The sequence below is a fragment of the Microtus pennsylvanicus genome, chromosome 3, assembly GCF_037038515.1.
Source record: "Microtus pennsylvanicus isolate mMicPen1 chromosome 3, mMicPen1.hap1, whole genome shotgun sequence".
In the NCBI taxonomy this organism is placed as follows: Eukaryota; Metazoa; Chordata; class Mammalia; order Rodentia; family Cricetidae; genus Microtus; species Microtus pennsylvanicus.
In genome coordinates this window covers 74845497-74866621 of record NC_134581.1, presented here as the reverse complement: position 1 = coordinate 74866621, position 21125 = coordinate 74845497, and the positions used below count along the sequence as shown (strand labels likewise).

The following is a 21125-nucleotide window of genomic DNA, read 5'->3' as shown; positions in this document are numbered from 1 at the left end:
CCTTAGACCCATATTTTTAAATCAGACACCTTTAAGATATATATGGTGGTTTAGCTTAGCAGCTTGCACAATGAAATGTCTCTCTGTACTTAGGTCCTTCACAGTCAAAAAATTCAAAGAAAACACAATAATATACATATCCAGACTCTGTGTACTTTCCATCTTTATATGGCATATTTTTCTTTATTTATTTAATCTATAACTATCTGTACTCTGTGTCTATTATTTATTGTCTTTGAATTTATGACTCCTGAGGAAGGAACAATAGCTGCTAAAAGACATTTGATTATAAATGTTGCTAGATTAATAGAACATATATGTTTTGAAAATGCTATGACTTCAAAATTTAAGTCAAAAGATATGTTACTTTGGAGAAGAGATTTTGCTTTAGTTTCTACAAGAAATGAGATGCTTGGATTCATTTTAGCTTAAGAAAAATCAGGTTTGATCAAGGAAGACCCCCTGAAGAGTCTTTGATAGGAGCTGATGTTCCAGATGATCCAACATTTCAGAGGACCCCTGTTGGAGTTTTGTCTGAGTCCTATATCCAGAACAGTTTCAAGACAGCTGGCTGAGATGATCAAGTCTCATAGTCAGGACATGACCATAATTCTCAGTTTTCTTTAGGTCCCCATAAGATGATCAGCATCCCTAATCAGCAGGAAGTACCCTAGAAAACTATGCTCACATACCTGAAAAATGGATTATAGATGTTTTTCATTGTTTAGAGTGTTGGTTACAAGTTGTTATGGATAATGGTCTGGAAAAAAGCTAAACAAATTAGATTTAGAATTCTTGTTTAGAAGAAAAGGGGGGAGGGAGTACTGTGGGACAATGGTCTTGTACCCTGTAAAGATTTGTTACTTGTATTTTAATAAAATGCTGATTGGCCAGGAGCCAGGCAGGAAGTACATGTGGGGTGACCAGGCAGGAAGTATAGGGGCAACCAGAGTAGGAGAATTTTGGGAAAAGGCAAGACTCAGTCTGCAGTTGTAACCCAGACACAGAGGAAGCAAGAGGAGAATGCCTCGCTGATAAAAGGTACCAAGCCACATGGCTAACACAGACAAGGATTATGGACTAATTTAAGATGTAAGAAAGAGTTAATAAGAAGCCTGAGCTAATAGACCTACCAGTTTATAATTAATGTAGGTGTCTGTGTGTTTCTTTGGGACTGAATGCCTGTGGGACTGGGCAGGACAGATACCTCATTCAATAGCCCACATGTTTAAGAACTTCACAGATTCCAAGTGTAGGCTAAATACAAAGGCCCACAAATAGAAACATCACAGGGAGAACTAACTGGTGTAGTCAAACACAGGTAGGAAACACGGAAGGAAAATGACACCTCCTTAAAGGAAAGCCCTATATGGAAAACAACTGACTGTCCAGCAGAAATGCTAGCACTTACAGTGCACTGGGGTAATGTTCAAATAAAAGTCTGTCTACCAAATCCCACCATCCTACAAAATCATTTTTCAAAAAAGAAGGAAAAGTATTTTTCCAAGTAGCAAAACCCCAGAGAAACTGTGCTAACAGGTTCACTCTCCAAAGATGGGAACCAATGAAGGACATTCTTTAGGCTGAAAGCAAGTTTATGTAAGTCTACCCACAAAATTACGATAGGAAAGACAAACGAACCTAATAGCAGAGGCAATTTTGTGGTTATACAAGAAGTGATCATATGTTTTTTTCTCTTAATGTATTTAAAAAGCTGGTGTATGAAATGCCATATCGATGATACAGCTACGTGTCAACACAGCTACAACATGCATATACAAGTGTAAGCACAAGGGAGATGTGAGGAGAAAAACCTCATTTGCTTAAGGGGTCACTGCAAATGGCTAAGTCATACATCCAGAGATACACTGACTTATACTGCCTTATTTGGTTTACAAATCTTAACTGAATAGTCTAGAGGTGGGGATAGTAACAGTGCTGTAAAGGAGCCATGGACATGAAGGCTAAGCCTCCATTCCTTGGCAGCTCATGTACATGCGTGTAGTAAGGCTAGTGTTTGAGAAGTAGAACTGTGAAGGAAAGTGAGAAGGCGGTGTGAGCAGGAAGCAGAGCCACTAGGTGAGTATGCTATGTGCACCCCGTGTTTCTTATTGTCTCCCTCCAAGGAACCGACTTTTGCTGCAGTCCTTCATTTCAAGAAGGTTTGATAGATTCACCCTCTAGAACTCAAACAAGCGTTTGTTAGCCAAGCATGGGCTGGTATTTCAGTGTTGAGGAGTCTGAAGCAGGAAGATTCAGTTCCTGGTCAGCCTGGGCTAAAATAGAGTCTGTCTCAAAAAGCAAGCAAGCAAACAAACAAAAATGCAAACAAGCAGGGGTTGGGAGTGTGCTGCCTGTTACTGTAAAAGATCACACCTGAGTTCTAAGCCTAGTGTTTGTCTCCCAGTAATGCACACAGATCTGTCTGTGCAGAGGCACTGCTTGTAGTGTCCTATGGGAACTGGGGCTTCAGAACTAAAACAGGTTGGTTTTCTGATATTTGCTATGTCCTAAGTCCAAAAGCCTTTGTCTCTGACCAGAAGATGAGGGGTCCCATACCTTCTATCAGCACCTATGCAGTTAAAATGGTCAGCTTTCATGTAAGGTAAAATCTCAGACCCTCTGAATATAAGAAGCAAGTAAGCATTTGCTCTTTTTATTATTATTATTTACTTAAGCAGAATACTTGACTAGAGGTCAGGGTTGAAGCTACAGTACCAAGAAAGATATGTCTGACAGTAACTTAATGAAAACTGTAATGTGTACGGAAGGTTTTATGGGGATAGGTAGGCCATAACTGAAATATGCGCACAGTTGTAAGGAAATGGCTGTGATGGGAGAAGTGGACGATACATATGGTTCTGGCTAGGTTTTTTAGGTAGGAGAGTATGAAATCAGGTACTCATGCCATCTGCTGGCTTTGGATGGGTCATATGCAAAGAATTAAGCGTATGGTGTGTTTCAAGCTGGAGAAAGTAAAATTAGCTGCTGTGACAAATGAGGAAGATAGTCATCAAATAGTTAAAAGAGTCGGTTATGGGGGCTGGATAGATGGCTCAGAAGTTAAGAGCACTGGCTGTTTTTCCAGAGGTCCTGAGTTCAGTTCCCAGCAACATGGTGGTTCACAACTGCCTAGAATGAGATCTGGTGTCCTCTTCTGGTGTGTACGCATACACGCAGGCAGAACACTGTATACATAATAGATAAATGAATCTTTAAAAAATAAAAGAGTTGATTGAAGATCCTATGTTGAAAACCGTGACTTAATCTTCGTCTGTAGAAAACTGAGTAATTGGCACTTAATTACCTGTGTAAATGGGATAAGACAGATGCATAGGGACTTTATGACATGCTCATATACAATTGTTGAGGCTATACAGTAATGGGTTTGGTCTTACACTTCAGCAGCAAAGTTATACAGTGTGATCAGGATAAATGATTATGCAGTAGAATACAAAAAGCTGGAGGTCAAGATGAAGTTGAAAACTAAGTGTGTCAGGCATAAGAAGGTCAGGTAAAGTCTAAGAATATGGCCCCTATGTAGTAACCACTAGTCACGTGTTGCTGTGGGTCTTTGGAAGAAGCTAGTTCAACTGTGAAACTGAACTTTGAATTTAGGGTACTTTGCATTGGCATTTGAACTGTAACTGAGCAATGAATGAGCAGTTTTGGCTGCCACAGAGAAAGCACATTCTCTAAGATCACCTCTCTCTGGCACCAAATGCAAATTCAGATATTTCTCCAAACCCACTGAGATTTGATAAATTGCCAGAAGGACTCACAGAACTCACAGATGTGCCTTCTTCCAGGGAAAGGATACAGTTAAAATCAGCCCAGGGAAGATGTACGGGGCCGGAAATACTAGCTGCGAAGTGTTCATTGTCCTTCTCTAGATATGCTTTGTCCTAGCACTAGTGTGTGACAGTGTGCACAGAATATTGCTCTAGCAGGGCTTATCCTTTGTGCCCTCATTTTTATTTTATGTATGTCTGATCGATTGATTGATTGCCCACAAAGTTGACCTCTCCATTCAGGCCAGTTGACAGTGATGACCCAGAGTCCTACGCTTTACTGTCCCTAAATTATATCATCAGACCTTCTGGCACTACCCAGGACTCATAGGCAAATAAAGACATAGCTCTCCAACACAGCTCCCAGCAGCTTCTCAGGCAAGGCTACATTCGGACTGCACACAGTGTACAATACTTTCATATTTAAATACACCCTACTTTGAAGAACTAAAAGTATTTCCCTTTGGCCCTAGTCAGTTTAGCTTTTGAGTTGTAGTATGCCATGTGTAAAGTCTCTCTGGACTCCTCAGACTTAGCATGCTTGAGAGACAGAAAAGGACAAATTCCATTGCTATTTCTTTATTGTTTACTTGGTGAGATTTTTTTTGATGTATTGTGTGAATAACTTATTAAGACCAAGTTCAGTGTGAGTGGCCATGTTTGATTTCTACTGTAATTACTAGGAACTCCTAAGTTATTGTGTATGCACTCCACAGTGCTGAGTAGGAGCCGTGATTAGGGTGTACCGCACACTGGGCATGCCAACCCAGGAGCTGTGCAATCAGAAACTTTTGAATGCCAATGCGAGTTCTGTTCTGCTATTTATTGTTTGTTTGTTTATTTATTGCTAGCACTTCAGATTTTGGGTTTTTATATGAGAGATGATAGCTGATAAAATCTACACAAGTATTCCAAAATAAAAGTAAAACCCCTGAAATTAGAAGTACAGGGTCTGAGCATTTCGGATAAAGGTTATTCTATCTGCTTTGGGGTTTAGTGTCAGAGGTAGACTAGCAAGCAAAGACAACTCTACACTGTGGCCACGGGGGTGGGCTATTTGCCGAGCTCAAAGGGAGCTCCCCAGATATTGGGGTAGAAGGAAGCGACCCAGTCAGTCTCACAAGCTGTGTGGGCACTGAGCTTGGCTGGAAGACTGGAGACTGCATGGCACTTGGCATCTCTGCTGGTGCAGTCTTCTTGCCCAGGTCATTCTACAGCTTGCTCACCGAGTTGATTCCTACTAGGGTTTAGAACACATAACCCTGTCTCTAGGATCTTCTCCTCTTCCTTAGAGTCTCAACTCCTTCTACATTTGGCTGTCCAGTGTGCTACTCTGTGAGACTTTCATATTACCCCATTTCTTTCTGAAACTCTCCTTTCCCACTTCTCTCTCTCATTTGTTTCAGAATTGCTACTGCTTTACTTCCTTAGAGTAAAGGAACTGTATCCAAACTTCATTTGTTTCCATGGCCTAATCTTCTGTATCTCAGTTTTGCTTTAATTTTCTTCTTGATTCTTATAACCAATTGACATTCATCCATATACTCAGTCATACATTTACTCCTTAAGATACAGCCTTTTTTAATACTCTCTGTGTGTATATGTACATGTGTATGTGCATATGTAGCTGCATATGGCGCTCAGAAGCAACTTTATGGAATCTTTTTTCCCCTTCCACCTTTATGTGGGTTCCTGGGATTGAACTCAGGTCATCAGGTTCCACAACCTACTGACCTCCATTTGCTTACATCAGAACTTAACAAAATGTATCCCCCCCCTTTTTTTTTGAGACAGGGTTTCTCTGTATAACAGTCCTGACTGTCCTGAAACTCATTCTGTAGACCAGGCTGGCCTTGAACTCACAGAGATCCAACTGCTTCTGCCTCCCTAGTGCTGAGATTAAAGGTATGAGACATCACTGGCCGGCCCAAAACATATCCTGACAATAAGGATGTAGTCTTTTTATTTGTGGTTCTAGAGATTCAACATAGGGCCTTACACATGCTGGTGAGTGATAGGCTTCTGAGCCATATTCCAAGCCAGGATTTTGTAATTTTTGATCCTTGTCAAATTTCAGAATAGTTCTCACAGACACTGCATGCCCAACAACTCCTTATTGAATGAAAGAAGAAGATGTGAATGAAAATAGATTGACAGTATTACCATCCTGTTTGCTTTGTTTAAGGCAGTGTCTAAGAGATAGCAGATATTCCCAGTCAAGCAAAGAACTGTCATATTTTTCTATTCATTTAGTTAGCTGAGTGTTGGACTTAGAGGCTAAACGGGTTTTGTATTTTCTAGTTGAGTATACAGAAAAAGGAAACCATATTAGAAGTTTGACTTAGAAGCAATGGAATGGGTTATTGAGTGTATGTTGCTTGTTCATTTAGCTGACTTACTGAAATGAATCTTGCTTCTTAGCATGGCATTGTAAAAGGGCGGCCATGACAGTCCACTTCTGTCTAATCTTCCGAATCGTACTGAAAAGCTATTTTTGTAGATTTTAAACTCATATCCAAACTTCCCCAGTATGGTTTCTTGAGACACATTTCCTTAAACTTCCTATTTGATGTCATGTGCTATTAAACCAAGTCAAGCTCGTTGGGCACCAGGAGAACTCATAGGCATTTTAAGGCAAATTACTAACTCAAGAGTAGTCTGCTGAAATGTAAATGATTTATTGGGAACACTCTCCCTGTCTTAAGATAACACTTTCCAAATGGTACCAACATGCACGAAACCCAGGATTTCCACAATCCAATTTATTTATGCAGTGGAGCATTCACAGACAGCCAGTAGGGCAAGCAGTGGAAAGGTTCAAATCAATAACCATTGTATTCTGTATAATAAAGTCAGTGTTCCCTTGAGGACTTCTGTTATCTCATAGATTTCCAGGAGTATTGGCATAGGCATCTGAGCACATACTATGTGCCAGCTTGCTGTCACTTTTTAAAAAAACGTGTTATTCTAGCTACATTCTTTATAAACAAAAATATTTTTTCCATGACATTATTGATTCTTTTTGATTCTAAAGACTAGCTCTTTGCTGAGTTTTTATAATGTATGCGAGTAACCACACCATTGAGTTTATCTCATCACTCTGAATCAATCATTCTCAATTATTCTATATTTTTATTTTCTTAATAACATACCTAGCTAGTTTATATTTGTAATCTGTCCAAGATGCTTGGGGAACCCAGTGTGCTTTGACAATACGTCACATAGAAGTCATCACAGTTTCCCGATCAAGATGTTCTTTGTATCAAGTGTGCATGGGCACACACAGAGGCCAGAGGTGCATGTTGACTTTTCCTTCCTCTCTACCCTCTCTTTTGAAATAAGGTCTCTCACTGGACCTGGAACTCACCAATTCAGCAGGACTAGGTGGCTAGTGAGCTCCAAGGTTCTCTGTCTCCACCTTCCCAGGGGTAGGAGTACAGGCATGTACCAAAACCAACATTTTATAGGGGTACTGAGGACTTGAACTTGGGTGTCATGCTTGCACATCAAGCATTTTACTGACTGAGCCATCTTTTCAACCCCTATGTGTGCATTTTGAGAAGGTCTCACTGCGTTGCTTAGGCTGCACTTGAACTCACCATCCTCCTGAGAGCTGGGAGTACAGGTGTGTGCCACCATGCCCAAGCCAAATATTTTTTGCTGTATTTAGTATATGTAAGTTCCAAAGGAATTTTTCTGTTTTGTATGTGTACATACATAACACATGTATGTATGTATATGTGTATATATATACATATATTTGTGTTCACACATATACTTTTCCTGAGGGTTTTCTAAACTATTTTTTAACTCTTTTAGAAAAATGTAGTTTTTCTTGGCCAAGTAATAAGGACACAAAAAGATATTTAATCATAACCTTTAGAAATATTTGACTTTTTGTTGTTGTAGTTTTTAGGACAGGGTTTCTCTATAGCTTTGGAGCCTGTCCTGGAATTAACTCTTGTAGACAAAGCTGACCTTGAACTCATAGAGATCCGCCTGCCTCTGCCACCTGAGTGCTGGTATTAAAGACATGCACCACCACTGCCCAGCTAGAATATTTAATTTCTAAAAAGGGATTTTAATTTTGTATTTGAAATTAATGCATCACATCTCAGTATATCTTCCAACTTTGATGTCCTGAAGGTATTTCAGTTAGCATTTCATTTTTTAAAAAGTGTATAAAATATTTAGTACGCAGAATTATTCTGGCCGTTTTCAATACTGTTAATTATGAAGTGTTGCGCTGTCATCTGTAACCTTTGCCTTCTGTAGAATGGAAACTCTCTAGCTATTAATCAGTGGCTTCCTTTTTGCCTCCCCACCTCCCAAGTGTCACTCTTCCTTTTGTTTTGAGTTTAACTACTCTAGGGACATTAAGTAAATGGATCACACAGTATTTGTCCTTTCTGGTCCAGCTTATCTCGCTTAGCGTGATGTCCATGTGTCAGAATCACCAATGACACATTTTGTCTGTCCGTGAAATGCTGGACCCTTGAATTTCCACAGTTTGGTCCGGTGTGATGCTGTTATTAGCGAACACAGATACACAAGTGAAAATCCCTTTTTCTGTAAGCATTTTCAATTACATATGAGGGAGAAGAATCCCGTGATAAACCTGATAGCCTCATCACCCAGTTTTGACAGTTATCAGCATTTACTGATTGTGTTTCCTTTTTCCCAACTCTTCTACTTTTTCAATTTTAAATACTTTAAACCAAATTCAAGTAGTATGTTATTTTACTCATATATACTTAGTGTTTTTCTTATATGTAAGGATTTTTAAATAACTTAATCATAATACTTATCTTAAGGGTACTGATACTGTTTGCTTTTTGTTTCTGTTTTTGAGACAGGCTCACTCTATAGCCTTGAACACTGAAATCTTTTTCCTCAGGCTCCCCAAGTGCAGGCATGTTCTTTCATACTCAGCTCCTAATAACTTCTCAAGATATTTTGCAGTTTTAGACTAGATTTATTATATATCTTCCCCTCCACCATGTGAATATGGGCCTGGGGCTCCAGTCACTAGGTCTGACAGCAAGCTCTTCCCTTTGCTGACCATCTCACTGGTTCTGTGACTTCACTGGGTGCTGGGCAGGAAGGGCAGTCCCTGCACTGATTCTGGACTGTTACCTGTGGTGGTGTACTTTGTTCTGTCAGGCCATTGAATTGCAGGCCCGGCATCTTTAACCTGTTGCAGCTCTGTTAAGGCTTTGCTGGGGTGGTTCCTTTTTTGTTTTGTCCTTACTCTTTCAGGGAGCCCTTACTCCAAGGGTATAGTTTTCTGGACAATTCCCCAAAGCTACTCCTTTTAACTTGAACTCCAGGATCTTCTGTGGACTGTGGACCCGCTAACGGTCTTGGCTTTCTCAGGCTCCTGGCAGCTGCTCTCTGCCAACTCCACCTCCTGGTCTCACTTTGTGCATGTATAGTTGGGGACTTGGCCAAGGACCTGATTTGAAAAAAAATTGTTCGTTTTTGAGACAGGGTCTCCTTCTGTAACTCAGGGAAGCCTCAGACCGCTGTCTTTCCACCTCTGAGCCCAGTGCTGCTACTGCAGGTATGCATCAGGACGCCCGATTCTTTGCCAGTTTTTATATCCTTTTCCAATTTTCTTTCCCTGTGCTCTTTTGTATTAGTACTTTCCTTGTTTCTGTAACAAAATCCCCCCGAGAAGCAGCAACTCAAGAAAGGTCTATTTTGATTTACATTTCATTGTGGTGAGGAGTGGGTGGCAGGCACGGCCACTGTCACATTGCATTCAGAGTCAGTAGGCGGACAGTGCCTAATGCTGGTGCTCACGGCCCTCTGTAGTTAGGCTGGACTTTCCACTTAATCTAGAAAGCCCTTTACATACATGCTCAGAGATTTGTCTCTCAGTAATCCCAGAGTCTGTCAATTTGATAATTGATGTCCATGTCATCTTGATAGCCAAACAGCACTTTTAAGCCATAACCTTCTATGCCTTCACCATATAGATTCATGGCCATCCATAGTGCCACATATTCAGCCCAACTTCTGAAGTCTTCATAGTCTTTGTAACAGTTCCTACACTGTTGGAAAGTTCAAAGTCCTAGTGTCATATAAGAATCAAGGCAGCCTCTTGACCGTGCACCCTTATAAAATCATAAACAAGGTATATACTTCCAATACATAGTAGCACAGATCAACTGGATTAAAGTAAGACCAAAACCCAGCAGGGAAAACACCAAATCTTAGAGCTCTATGACCTGTGTCAGGGGCTCGTGATGGGATTGCCTCAGCTCCAAAGGGCATGAGTAACCCCAGACCTTCAGCTCTTCTACACGTACCACACATAGCCTCTCCCCTGGGCTGACTCTTCTAGCCTTCCCAGTGGACTTGAATGTGTCTGTGCTTTAGCCCACTGAGGTTTCATTCTTTCTCTCCCTCACCTATCTCCTCTCTTTCTCTCTCCTCTCTACCACTAAACTGCATCCCTATCCAGTGTCATTCTTCTCTTGTTGCACAAATTATTCCACTTAGGAACCTTATCCACTTTCAAACTGTGAATCCCCCAGTCCTGTGTCTTTCATGCCTGAAAAATAAGTACTATGTAGATGCTGCTGCCAATGTCTCCTGCCATCTCAAAACAGAGCCTACCCCCTTTGGACCACAGTTGTATTAACTTCAGTGTGCTAATAACTCTGGAGAAACACTCCCCAGAGGTCTCTTTCAAGGAGCAGGAGTCCCTTCAGTGATATACTCAGCTGAGTCTCTTTTCTTTCGTTTTCAGTGCCTAAGGTCTTGCTCTTGCGACATCTCTCTTAGTCTCAGTGCAGACTACCATAATAGTGTTCATCTCTTTAACAATCCTAAAACCTTGCCTTGTCTGTAAGGTTAAACTCACCACTCCTTTCTTCTCAAGGTGCCCATTTTCTTATCTTTCTGCTTTGCTTTTTGATATTTCTCTCTTAGTAGACCTGGATAAGAGCTGTAGAAGTAGCCATATCACAGCCTGAATGCTGTCCTAAATTGAAATTTCCTCTGCCAAGTGAATTAGTTCATTGCTCTTATACCCAGCCTCCCTCAGGTTCTTAACACACAGAGGATATAGCCAAATTCCCCGCCAGGATACTACACAAGTAAATGGCCTTTAGCTCAGTTTCTAATTGAGTCCTTATTCTGGTCTGAAGCTCAGGAGCCAGGTGTTGTCTTCTGTTTGTCTTGATAATTTGGTCGTCCAAACTGCCATCATAACGACCCGTGAAGCCTGTTTTCACCACGCTAGGACTTGATATATAACTATCTTGCTTGTGTTTAATCTATAAGCCCCTCTCTGCTTTCCACACAGCTTTTGTCTGTTTGTTTGTTTCCCTCTGTAGTCTGTTGCTTAAGAAGCCTGGATTTGGTTGAGCATGTCTATTTTGTCATACAACATAATCTCCTAGCTCTCTGCTCTTGTACAGTGCCACTTACAGTTACAGTCTGGTAAAATACAGGTTTAATTCCCTTATCTAAGGGAGAGGCGGGGATTCTTCACACCACCTCCATCACTTCACTGTAGGTATTGGATAAGGACTGGTTTTCCTTTTCAGTGATTCTCAGAATAACCTGCAGGTTTAGGTATGTTCCTGCAATCCCTTTCTTACAGGATTTAAGTATGTTCCTGTGATCCCTTTCTTACAAGCTTTAAGTATGTTCCTATATTCTCTTTATAACAGGGTTTTCTCTTGATCTTGTCCAGTTGTTCAAGTTGTGCCTCTTACATGGTCACCTAGAGACGCGGTTTCATGCAAAGAAAGTAGAGGTTGATTCTAGGTCCTAACACTCCTGAGGTGAGGTTGAAATAGGGCAGTCAGGAGTTTGTGGCTAGACTGGGTCACATTGCAAGCTTGATTTCAAGTTCATGGGCTACAGTAGTAAGACCCTGTCTCAAAATAAAATTCACCTCCAAAAGTTGCAAATTGGCACTGCTTCTTTTATGCTTACTACATTTGTAAAGAACTTTCTTTTAAAACATATTCAGAAACTGAAGCAAATTTGATATATATTTTCATATATCATATATCAAATTTCAAACAAGTTGTCACCCTAGCAATCTCCAGTGGGGTGCACTGTGGCTGATTTTATTTCTTTTCTAATAAAACTGTGAATCTTTGGACTTGAATGTGTCTGTGTGCTTTAGTCCACCGAGGTTTCATTCTTTCTGTCCCTCAGCAATCTCCCTTTCTCTCTCCTCTCTACCACTAAACTCCATCTCTATTCTGCTTCATTCTTCTCTTGCTGTACAAATTATTCCACTTAGGAACCTTATCAGCTTGACTTCTCAATATCTTCTTTGCTTTCAAATAAGATCTCAGACTTGTCTTGCACACTACTTTTCTTGGATTTAGAATCAAGCATTTCCTGTCTAAAGCAGAGTATACTTGGAGAAATATAATTTATTTAACATTGATTTCCCCATCCCTCCTACACAAACAGAAGCAGCACACTACATGATTTTTTTTTAAATAAGAAAAGGTGCCATTCCAATTAACTGACCTTTGCTGATACAATGGGGCAACATGAGAGACACCTGTTTCTTCTGCAGGAGAGGCTGACTCAGATTGTTGAAAGGACTTTGGAACATGAAGTGCCCTATCACAAGCCCCCTGGCCTTGCACTCTGGAGATACTTTTTTAGGAGCCCTGTAAAAATCAGTCATTCTTAGCCAGGTGGTGGTGGTGATACACGCCTTTAATCCTAACACTTGGGAGGCAGAGACAGGCAGATCTCTGTGAGTTTGAGGGCAGCCTAGTATACAAAGTCCAGGACAGTTAGGACTGTTGTACAGAGAAACCCTGCCTCGGTCATTCTTTATCCATCGATGTAAATGGGCTTGATATCAAAAGATTAGCGTTTAAAAAGAACATAATACCCTCTTGTTTACAAACCCTGCTTAGTGGCAAATGAGTCAAAAGTGAATTTTTAAAACATTAATGTAGTCAGGCCTCTGGGTTGGTGGGTTCTGCATACACAGATTGAGAGTACTGAAAAGTTGCATTTGTGTTGGTTAATATTTGTCTTGTCATTGTTCTCTAAGATATAGATATATATATATATATATGAAATGCTTCACATGTGCCAGATACTGTATCAAGTGTAAGAAACAGTAATGAACATAGAATACACAGATATGTAGTTAGAAGATAATAAAATAAGAAAAACATTAGGTGGGGGTGGGGGAATAGTGGACAGTTGGGTCTTGTGCTGCTCTTGATGGGGGAGGGGCCAGAGTTCAATTCTCAGCACTCACATTGTCTCTCACAACTCCAGTTCAGGGGCTCTGATGCCCTCTTCTGGCTTGTGTGGGCAGCAGGCATGCACATGGGACATAGATAAGCATGCCAATAAAATACCTGAACATGTAAGATAAAATCAAAAAGGCGGTCAAGCGAATACTGTGGAAATTCACGTTACTGGGAGAAAGAAAGGAAAGAGCAGAGGTGCTGAGGCAAGAGTACTGCTTCTGAGCTTGACCATGACAGCGTAGTGCAGGGGAAATTGTGGGGTAGTAGAAGATTTCTGTATTTTTGGAACCAGGAGGAAAGACAGGCTTATTTACACTTGTGTGCATCTCTGTAGACATTCTCACTGAGAAGTAATCCTCAGAACGAATTTGCCACAAGTAGTCCTGCATCTTGATTACAGTGGGAATACTGCATATCTGTGTATATGACAACACAGAACTGTGCTCATCATGCCCGTGCCGGAGTCTGGGCTCTGCTACTGTTCGAAAATGATGTAAGGTTTAGTCACTGGGGGAGACAGTTGAAGGTACAGGAGACCTGTTCGTACCAATGCCTTGCAACTTTTCAGAGAACAGATGCAGGGAGCCTGGGGCAGAATTGCGGATAATACTTAGGAGTAATATCAGAAGATCTCAATAATCTGGGAACTGGATGGTAACTGTTTAGCCCAAATTATGACTCTAGAGGGCTGGAGGCAGGAGTGAAGAATAGTTGGATTCTGGGTTCTTTTGGGGGTAGAGTTAGGAGACTGTGTTGATGGGTTGGAAGAAGAAACACAAGAGCACGGAAGTTCTTGATCTAGACCACTAGCAAGGGAGAGACTCTAAGCACCTATAGCATGCTACAAAGCCTGCAGTGTGTGAGATGGCGTTTCTGCCAGGAAACAGAGCAACAAACCCGCTTCCTCTACCCTGAAGCAGCCTGACCTTCAAGTTAGAGGACAATAGGATAGCAGAGTGAGCTCTCTCTCATTAACCTGCTTGCGGGCAGCTTGAGTTATTTTGGCCTGTCCTGGCTCCTTTGGAAAGAAGCATTTGTTTGATAAACAGGAAGTCGTTTCCATGGGTGTAGGAAGAAGAAATGATAGAACCAAGTGGCAAAGTAAAGAGCTGCTGATTGTGGTTAGCCTGGAATGGGCAGACATGTTTTCAGGTAGCCATATGAGACCAGCTGAGGATACCTGCCCCCTGGCTGGGCTGGGCTCACCTTTCATCCCACGGAATGCAGTTTCTGCCCAATGCTTGACCTACAGTGGTTTCCATCATCTCCAAATGGTAGACAAATGGAGACAGTCTGCATGGCATGGAAAAGAGACTTATTTTAAGAAATGTTAGCTCCCTGCCACTGTCCCATTAGTGGAATGCCTCTAAGATTCCACTGAAGCTGGTCTAGGCAAGCAAAGACCCGCCTGTGTGTGTTTTTGTTCTTTGAAAGGTTAGGTATCCCACCTCCTCGTGTCCCAGTAGACTGGGACAACACTAGAGTGGATTCTGAGGCAGGTCAGTGTGCTAGTGCTGGAGTGGGTTTTGAGCCACAGAACTCATTCATTATTCTGTCACCCCTCAGCGGTGTGTGAGCCTCAGAGTGTCCCTAGCTTTTGCCACCTTCACGGGGAAGAGCAGATGACATGTAAGGAAGTCCAGTGCCAGATGACCTAGGGTGATTGGCAGGTGCGGAAGAGAACTTGGATTCCACACGGAGACTCACCCCACTTTGGGTTTTAGCTGGCTGAAGCCGCGTTGCAGTAGAAGAGAACTTTAAATCAGCCCTGCATTTCAATAACAAGTAATAAGTGAGTGGTGGAAAGGCCACATGGCTGACTTTACATAGCAGGTGTCTCCTTGATGTCTGCCTAGGCGGGAGGCAGGGCAGGACTATAGACTATCCGAACTAGGGTCCTGGGGACAGTTGAGACCACTGGTTCTATAGAACTGGTATTGGTAGCAAAGATGTTAGGAGACCTAGCTCACCGAAGGCCTGGAGGAAGTACAATGGCTCTTCTGAGTCCCGTTTAGCTAGAATCCTAACAAAGATCAGATTGTGTTTTCCTTTGACTGTTGAGTGGATTCAGAACCCGCTATGTGAAAGTACCCAGTGTTGATTCAGACTCGGTGACTATACATAAGTACAGGCTGGGCTGCTGCTCTGGATTTCTCCACTAGAGGTTAAATAGCCCATCTGGACTGGAGTTTTTGCTTCCTGCCTATTGCGCATATAGGGATATAAAGCAGCCATTTGTCAGCAGGCCACTGAAAGGCAGGTTTCTGCAGGGACTGAGACTGCAGCCTGTTGGTTTCCTGGCACACCCGCCTGACCTTAGACTGTGAGCAAAGCTAACGGGTGGGGGAATCCAGTGGATGAAAATAAAAGCTGAGGCAAAGGTGTGAGTGAGCCTGAGCCCCCAAGACAGCGCTGAAGGTGAAGAGCACAGAGCAGCAGCAAGGAGCAGCGTGGGTGTCAAGTGCTGGACTGGGAGGAACGCCTATTGTGCCTACTGAAAGCTGCTTGCAGAAGTGATATTCAGTGACACCCGCAGCTGCAGGAATAGCGTGGGGATGCTGGTAGTTGCAGTTCTGTGTGGTGTGTGTACCCCAGTCTGCCCAGTGTGCTGCCACTAATGCCTTCTACCCAGGACCCTCAACAGCGATGTTGGTGTGTAGAGCAGTCAGTCGTATGCAGTGCGACAGATGCTGCAGAGTCTGGAGCTGCATTAACAAAATGCTTCAATATTCACTGCATGGTGCTGAGCGAACCTGGAAAACACATAATAATGTATTTTAAAATGTCTGAAAAGTCAAGTTTTGTCATATGTGATAACTCTTAAAGTACAAGCTTATCCTCAAATGCAGGAGCTCTTCCCTGGTCCTGGCCTGTGAAAGTTGACTCCATTTAGCAGGCTGGGAGCTGGGGTTTTGGCAGGGTAAATGTTTTGTTCAGGGATAACCAGTGTGTCGTTGTGAAGATAAAGCAGAGCTAGGCTATATTCTACCAGCTGGTCTTGACAGCAATTCTGAGAACTTTCCAATCATTTTAGAAAAATAAAGTACTTAGACATTTATAAAAAGTTTTTTTTAATGAAAAAAATCACTTATTTTGGAAATCACAAAATTAATCATTCTGTCATGTTAAAGAAGCTTTGATGTGTTTTGGTAATTAATGTTTACTGCCAGACGAGTGTCTCTTGGGCATTTTAATTAGTGGGTGGCTCGGCCAGATGAGCTTCTCTGATGGTAACCCTTCAGAGGAGTTTATTCTTATGTTTCTCAAGAAGAGCAGTCTCCTCAGAGCTCTTTAATTAGACCAAGTTTAGCAACTAAACATATTATTAGAATAATTAGGCCTCTCTTAGGGAACGGGGAGGGGGGCAGGGATCAGGTACTGTTAGAGAGTGATTGCTTAAAATCTAATGTCCTGCCTTTGATGGGGGTCAGGTTCCAGAGCAGCTTAGGTTATGTTGCTGTCCTCAAGTCTGGGACTTTGTGTTGTTTGTTAAGAGTTCCCCTGTGGTTCTCACTAGAAGCCTAAACACACCTGAATATAGCTCATCCATCCATCCCATCTCCATCCTGGGGACTTCTTGTCCTTCCCTCACCCCTACCCCATTAAATTGTAAGTAACTATGGTGGGTTTTTTGTTTGTTATTTTGTTTGCTTTTAGTTTTTAGAGACAGGGTTTCTCTGTTTAACAGTCCTGGATGTCCTGGAACTCACTTTGTAGGCTATGCTGGCATCAAATTCACAGAGATCATCCTGCCTCTGCTTCCAGAGTGCTGGGATTAAAGGCGTGCCCAGCAACTGTGGTTGATTTTTAGGGGAAAGCTTTCAGGATCTTGTAAGTGAGGCATTATAACAGGTCTTTTCAGGTTGTTTGTCTGTTTTTAGTGATGTCAGAGTCTTCCTTGGCAGCCTAGGTTGGCCTCCAAAAAGATGCCCCTACCTCAGCCTCCCAAGAACTAGAATGATAGGCTTGTTTGCCACTCTCGGCTTTAGGGATCTTTCTTAGTAATTTGTTTATTTACACTAATGTGTGTGTGCGTGAGTGTGTACATGAATGTGCACGTGCATCATGTTTACACTCTAGAATATGTCCCTTGCTGTCAAAACCCAATTTGTATTCTTTCAGAAATTGTCATGTAGATGGGTTGTAGGTTGCTTCGCACTTCTCCCTGGCCCTTGGTTGTTTTCTCTGTGCTCTTGGTCTTTGTAGTGACCATCGCTAGTAGTACATTACCCTAGATTCCATTTTCATATAAGTTTAAAAAATAAATATTGCTAGTCATGAGGGTGAGATGTCACCAAAATAATTGGGTGATTTCAGTGAACTATTAATGAGTGGTCATATGTATACCTATATTGCTTAATTTTGTACTTTTTATTATCTCAGGATACATAAAGCTAACATTCTTTTTCAGCTGGATCATTTGGTTAAAGGACTTTTCACAGAAGGTCATTAGAAGTGTCCCTCAGAATATGCTGTTGCATTTCTTCAAGATTTATTTTATTTTAATTTATGTGAGTATGTGTGTGTGTGTGTGTGTGTGTGTGTCTCTCTCTCTCTCTCTCTCTGTGAGTGTGTGTGTGTCTGTGTGAATGTATGCCGTATAAGTGTGGGTACCCAGGTAGCCAGAAAAGGTGTAAATTCCCCCATGACTAGAGTTCCCTCATAGCTGTGATTGGCCCAACGTGAGCACTGGGAATTAATTGAACCTGGGTCATTGGCAAGCAGTATATACTTTTGGGTTTAAAGGCCTGTGCCATCATGCCCAGCCAGGATACACTCTTAACTGCTGAGGCCAACTCTCTAGTCCCACGGTTGACGTTTAATCCGGGCATCTGTCATGATGTGCAACTAGGTTAAGGTGTGTGCATTGGCGCAGTATCAGCCAGTGCCTTACTCTATAGGAAAGTCCTTCTAAAACTTGCTGCAATGATTGTGGCGCAGTCAAATGGCTTTTCAGTCCTGAGGACAGCCACAGTCTGCCACATGCCAGATTGTTTGTTTGTTGTTTGCTTTCCCCCTATATTCTAGTAGCTCGACTATTGATCATTTTCTTGATAGAAATCTCTTGGTTTTCAGTTAATATTTTCTGTAAAAATTAGTATCATAGTTCTAAGAATAGCAGACTCGGATATAAAGATGTATATACATTGTTAAGTGACCAAAGAATGTCAAATTATAGAACTTTAAGAAAGTAGATGTCTCCTGATGGTGGTGGCACATGACTTTAATTCCAGGGAGTCAGAGGCAGGTGGAGCTCTGTGTGTTCGAGGCCAGCCTGGTCTACAGAGTGAGTTCCAGGACAGCTAGGGCAGAGAGAGAAACCCTGTCTCAAAAAACCAGAAAAAGAAAAAGAAAAAGAAAAGAAGAAAGGAAGAAAGGAAGAAAGGAAGAAAGGAAGAAAGGAAGAAAGAAAGAAAGAAAGAAAGAAAGAAAGAAAGAAAGAAAGAAAGAAAGTATTCAGCCTGGGCAGAGCCCCGCAGAAAGCCAGTCTCCTGCTTTGTGTGTACTCTGTTCTGAGATATCTATTGCTATGACTCTGCTTTTTGACACACTCTTCAAACACAGGAAATGCTTTTGATGCTTATCTTCATGTGTGTTTGCTTATGTATATGTAATCTTTTGCAGTGGGGTTGTGAGAAGGAAGGTGTTAAGTGTTACGATTCTTGAATAATAGCACTAAGCCCTGAGAACCCTTCTTTCTTATGGTGGTGCCATGTGTACTCTTACGCACCCTCATCACAATAGACTCAGGCTTAGAGTGGTTTGGGTTCTTATTGCTGGTGAGTTTTTATGGATGTGCACAGGAAAGTGCCTTGTTCTCCTTCAGCTCTGTTCAGGTTTTATCTATTGTTTCGTTTTATATTTATTGGGTGTGGGTGTGGGCCTGTATATGTGTGTACCACATGCATACCCGGTACCCATGAAGGTCAGAAAGAAGCCATCAGGTCTCCTGGAATTGGAGTCATAGAGCTATAGCCACCATGGCTGTGCCAGGAACTGAAGCTGAGCCTCTGCAAGAGCAGCCGCAGCTCTTAACCACTGCGATCTCTCCAGCCCCTCTGTTCACTTTTAAACTGTTATCAGATGGGTGCTTCACTTGCCTCCTAAACCACCTGGGGACAGGGGTCTTTGACATCATCTTGGGTAGGTATTGACTCTCTCTTGTTCACCACAGACCACCTGGTGGCCCATGGAAGAATGGCAGAGAAGGAAGCTCGGCGGAAGTTCAAGCAGATTGTCACAGCTGTGTATTTTTGTCACTGTCGGAATATCGTTCATCGTGATTTAAAAGCTGAAAATTTGCTTCTGGATGCCAATCTGAATATCAAAATAGCAGGTGAGGTGTGTGCTGAATATGTGTGGTGAAGACAGGATGGAGGAGCTCCTCAGTCAAGGTTCTTAAGGCAAGGGGCGAGAGCTTCTTGTTTAAAAGAAGCATGGTGAAAGTAGGGGCAATTTAGACTCTTAAAAAAAATTAGAACATGAGCCAGGTGGTTGTGGCACATGCCTTTAATCCCAGCACTTGGGAGACAGAGCAGGCAGACAGATCTCTGAGTTCAAAGCCAATGTATTCTACAGAGTTAGTTGTGAGACATCCAAAACTACACAGAGAAACCCCACCTTGAAAAACAAACAACCTCCTCCCTGAAAAAATAAAATTAGAGTTGACTACTAAACTCCGGTTTGTGCATGCTGAGGACTCCCACCCCAGTAGTGTTTTTGTTTGTAGTATTACATTGTATGTCCCTTATCTCCCAGAGGAAAACCAGAGTGTCTCATGCTTTAATAGCCTGAAAATTAGTAAACTTTCAAAGCACATTTAAAAAATACAGTATTTTCAGGAACTCTCTAGGAAGAAAGGAAGAGGTAGTATTTCAAATTCTTTTTATTTATTTTATTTTATTTTGTAAGTCTTTTGTAACTAATGAAAAATATATTTTTTTTGTAAATAGAAAAGAAAACTACTAAAATTATGTACTCAGCTTCTCTCGCAAAGGTTGATGTGTACCACCATGGATGTAGAGCGTGCTTACTCTATAGGCTGTATTCTGTAAGAGTTTCGTAAAATAGATTACAACGCCCCCAAAGCATAATATAATGTTTATTTAAAGCTGCTTTATCTCTTAAGATGTGAAAAAGTGGTTTAGGACCTATTGAGATTTTTCTAAGTATTTTCTCCTCCCACATATATAAATTCTTGCATCCAGATCTCACTTTAATCCACTAAGGGTGCTTCTTAGCAAGTTTTAAGCTCTGGTTTTCAGTCCAACATTTTATTTCATATCCACTAGTCTGCCCGTCTAACTTCTCCACGTTTCTCTCTCAGTGGCTCACACTTGTTGTGCTGACCGACCAGCGTTTGCCTGACAGATGCAAGCGCATCTCCTACTGGTCTGAAGAATGGGAGTGCACAGCAGTCATAAGTAGAAAAATGGGCATTTTTGTCCTTTGACTGTTTGTAGGTATTACATTGTATGTTCCTTATCTCCCAGAGGAAAGCCAGAGTGTCTCATGCTGAAAACTGAAGTATTGTTAGAATTTAATCACCAGAAGAGCCAAGGACTCAAAAGCTGTTCTCAGATTTCCCGCAAAGAATTCAGATTTGTATCTTGTTCCGGGTCACAGTACCCGAGCAAGCTGTGGCACTTCTGTCCCTTAGGCATAGACATACCTGTTCTGTTCCAGTGTCACCTGTTTCTGTCCTTTTCTTGGACTGATAGTTGTGCTCTTGTTCAGAACTTCACATAGTTTGTCACTGTTGAGCCGGCCACGACATAGCAGGCAAGAATCAAAGGTTCTTTTTAGTGTAAGACTAAGCCAGGCACACTCAATCATCCTGCCTCAGACTGTCAAGGACGTTGTTAGCATAAAATCATGCCTTTCTTTGTCTTTATGTCATTTGTGGCCATTCCAAACCCTCTTTTATAAGTACTTTATGTAGCTTCATTGAAATTAATTGTTGATAAAACCTACAGATTGTTGATAAAAGCTCACAGAACTCAGATGAGTGATACATGGGAGACCAAGGCAGGAGGACCTTAAGTTTGAGGGCAGCCTGGGATGCATAGCAAGACTCATC

At 41.7% G+C, this 21125-nt stretch overlaps 1 protein-coding gene across 4 annotated transcripts in view; it reads left to right on the top strand.

Moving 5' to 3' along the window:
- Positions 1-21125, top strand: part of Sik3 (SIK family kinase 3) — a 220860-nt gene that overhangs the window by 125154 nt on the left and 74581 nt on the right. For all 4 annotated transcript variants that reach the window (XM_075966052.1, XM_075966051.1, XM_075966050.1 and 1 more), the window contains exon 4: positions 19221-19382. In XM_075966052.1, the coding sequence (XP_075822167.1) occupies positions 19221-19382 (162 nt within the window). The remainder of the gene's footprint in view (positions 1-19220; positions 19383-21125) is intronic.